Source organism: Aegilops tauschii, chromosome 1 (genome assembly GCF_002575655.3).
Source record: "Aegilops tauschii subsp. strangulata cultivar AL8/78 chromosome 1, Aet v6.0, whole genome shotgun sequence".
Lineage (NCBI taxonomy): Eukaryota > Viridiplantae > Streptophyta > Magnoliopsida > Poales > Poaceae > Aegilops > Aegilops tauschii.
In genome coordinates, this window is record NC_053035.3 from 450,471,591 (window position 1) to 450,474,440 (window position 2,850).

At 57.4% G+C, this 2,850-nt stretch overlaps 1 protein-coding gene across 1 annotated transcript; it reads right to left on the reverse strand.

The window, feature by feature from the left end:
- Positions 1-713: 713 nt before the first annotated feature.
- On the reverse strand, positions 714-1,896 carry LOC141042476 (uncharacterized). Its single transcript, XM_073510909.1, has one exon. It carries the CDS (start codon positions 1,823-1,825, stop codon positions 968-970), a length of 858 nt encoding a protein of 285 aa, XP_073367010.1. The 5' UTR covers positions 1,826-1,896; the 3' UTR covers positions 714-967.
- Positions 1,897-2,850: the final 954 nt, after the last annotated feature.

Here is a 2,850-nt window from a genome sequence, read left to right on the forward strand (position 1 = left end):
CACTTACTAGCCTCCCTAAGATCAGCTCTCTTCTCATTAGTGTTGTTGTTTACTTCGTTTTTCGTAAAGAGGCGGAGAGGACCTTGTACCGCAAGAGATGTTCTCGCCATGTCAAGTGTGAGCCCGTTCACACTACTCTCTGTAAATTGTTGTAAATGGAACAAAATATGTTGCTGTTGAAAATAACAGTTCCATTGAAACTCTCCAATATTTGTATTACGTATTTTGGAGTAGACGCTCATAGTTACATCTTTCTTGACTGAGCGATCTGACCCATCTGATCTGAAACTACAGCTTTGACTGAGCCATCTGAAGTTAAACTACCCCCTTGATTCCAGAACATATATTTAATTCTGGATTTCCAAATTTGTTGCTAAGATGCAACGTTCTTCAACTTTGACTATTTCGCTTCCTTTTACACTATGTGCAAGTGATTTTCTACAAGAGAGCACCATGTGTTCGCGCAGCCCTAGCTAGCTCTCTCTCATAGCTGGACAGAGGTAGAAGAAAGAAGAACGAGAAGGACACAGCAGGATTTTGCCCGGCGCACGAACGCCGCCGGCCGCACGAACGGCCACTTAGTTTCTTTCCTGAGCACGAACTCAGCTGCAAAACCACCTGCCGATACACAGAGGCTAGCGAGCCTTTATACGTGCGCTCGTACGCACGCCACGCCGCTCCATACGGCGCTCCAAGTCGCCCACATCCCGCGTCCCACGCCATACCTGGCCTGCGCTCCCGTCGCGCCCGTACGCGGACGACGCGGCCACCAACAGCCCTGGACGCGTTCTCCTCCGGCTCCATCGGCAACAAGCTCACACACGCGCACGTACACGTGCTGCTACACACACAGGCAGCTACGGCCCTGACTATGCCCGGCTCGTCTGGCACCCGCACGCACGTGCGCCTGACTCGCCCTGGCCGAGCCACGGTTTATTTGTCTAACATTCACCCCCTAAGCCGTGGCTCAGAGGAGTCCGCCGTCTTCGACCCCGACGACGTCCGCCAGCAGCGCGCGCTCCGCCGCCGGTTCCCTCCGCAGCTGGGGGCAGTCGCGCTTGAAGTGCCCGCGCTCGCCGCACTTGTAACAGCGCCCGCGCCGATTGCCGCCGAAGCCCGACGCCTGGCTCCGCATGTCGTCGTCGTCCCGAGCTCCGCCGTGCCGACGCTCCCGCGCTGCCCACTGCGCCGCCGTCATGAGAAGCTTCTCCTCGCCGCGCTCGCCGCCGTCTTGTGCACGGCGCCGAACACGCTCGTCGAACGCGCGCAGCCGCCCGAGCGCCTCGTCGAACGCCATCGTCGTCACGTCGTGGAACTGCTCGATGCCGGCGACGACGGGGAAGAGGCGATCCGGCACCGTATCCAGCAACTTCTTGACAAGTGCTGCGTCGCCCAGCGTCTCCCCGAGGTTGGCGTACCTCGCCGCCATCGCCGCGAGCCTCCCGCCGTACACGTCGAGCTCCTCGCCATCCGCCATCTTCAGGCGGTCGAATTCGCCGCGTAGCGTCGCGAGCCTCGCCGCACGGACCCGATCGGCGCCGACGAACCTCACCTTTAAGGAGTCCCATACCTCCTTGGCGGTGAGCTTCGTCGACACCTGCAGCAACACGTCCTCCGGTAGCGCTCCGAGCAGCAACGCGCGCGCCGTCTTGTCCTTCCGCGCGTTCACCGCCGCATCACCCGGCGCCACCGCCTCCCACACGGTGTGCACGTCGAGGATGGCCTGCGCCTTGATCGCCCAGACGGTGTAGTTGTCCACCGTGAGCATCGGCATCGCTATCGACGCCGATCCGCCCGCGCCTCCGCCATGTGGGACGAGCGCCATGGTCGCCGGTGATCGCCCGAACCGAAGCTCTGTATACCAATTGTTGGCGCAGCCCTAGCTAGCTCTCTCTCACAGCTGGACGGAGATAGAAGAAAGAAGAACGAGAAGGACACAGCAGGATTTTGCCCGGCGCACGAACGCCGCCGGCCGCACGAACGGCCACTTAGTTTCTTTCCTGAGCACGAACTCAGCTGCAAAACCACCTGCCGATACACAGAGGCTAGCGAGCCTTTATACGTGCGCTCGTACGCACGCCACGCCGCTCCATACGGCGCTCCCAGTCGCCCACATCCCGCGTCCCACGCCATATCTGGCCTGCGCTCCCGTCGCGCCCGTACGCGGACGACGCGGCCACCAACAGCCCTGGACGCGTTCTCCTCCGGCTCCATCGGCAACAAGCTCACACACGCGCACGTACACGTGCTGCTACACACACACGCAGCTACGGCCCTGACTATGCCCGGCTCGTCTGGCACCCGCACGCACGCGCGCCTGACTCGCCCTGGCCGAGCCACGGTTTATTTGTCTAACACCATGGACTGAAGCACATAAGGTGACACAACTGAGTTGTACATCTACACTAAGTTGAATCATTTTTCCCAATGCCGCTCATCCCTAAGTCACGGTCAAGCCAAAATAGTGTTACGAGCAGAGATTTTTCTCATATAAAAATATGAAAGTTGGACTTGCCGATAAAATGGTCTGCTTATTTATTTGCTTTGGTCACGTCACCCTTCACATCTCTAGCATGTAAAGAGGGAATGCTCAAGAGGAAAAGAATAGCCATATATAAAGACACACATGCGCGTGCGTGTGTATATATGATGGAACGTAGTAGGCGTGGCTTTACTCATTGCATTATCAGGGGTACAATAGCCATTAATTGATTTTTTACTTTCACAAGTAAAGTGGTTGGCATACTGCTAATACCCCCGAGGGTAAAACACAACACCCATCGGCAATTCAGACTGCCCGTCACACGCATCAACCTTACTTTGAGTTGCTTTCTTCAGCATATGCTAGTG

What these genes read in the sequence shown, in the direction of transcription:
- LOC141042476 (XM_073510909.1), bottom strand. Translation starts at nt 1,825, where the DNA reads ATGGCGCTCGTCCCACATGGCGGAGGCGCGGGCGGATCGGCGTCGATA.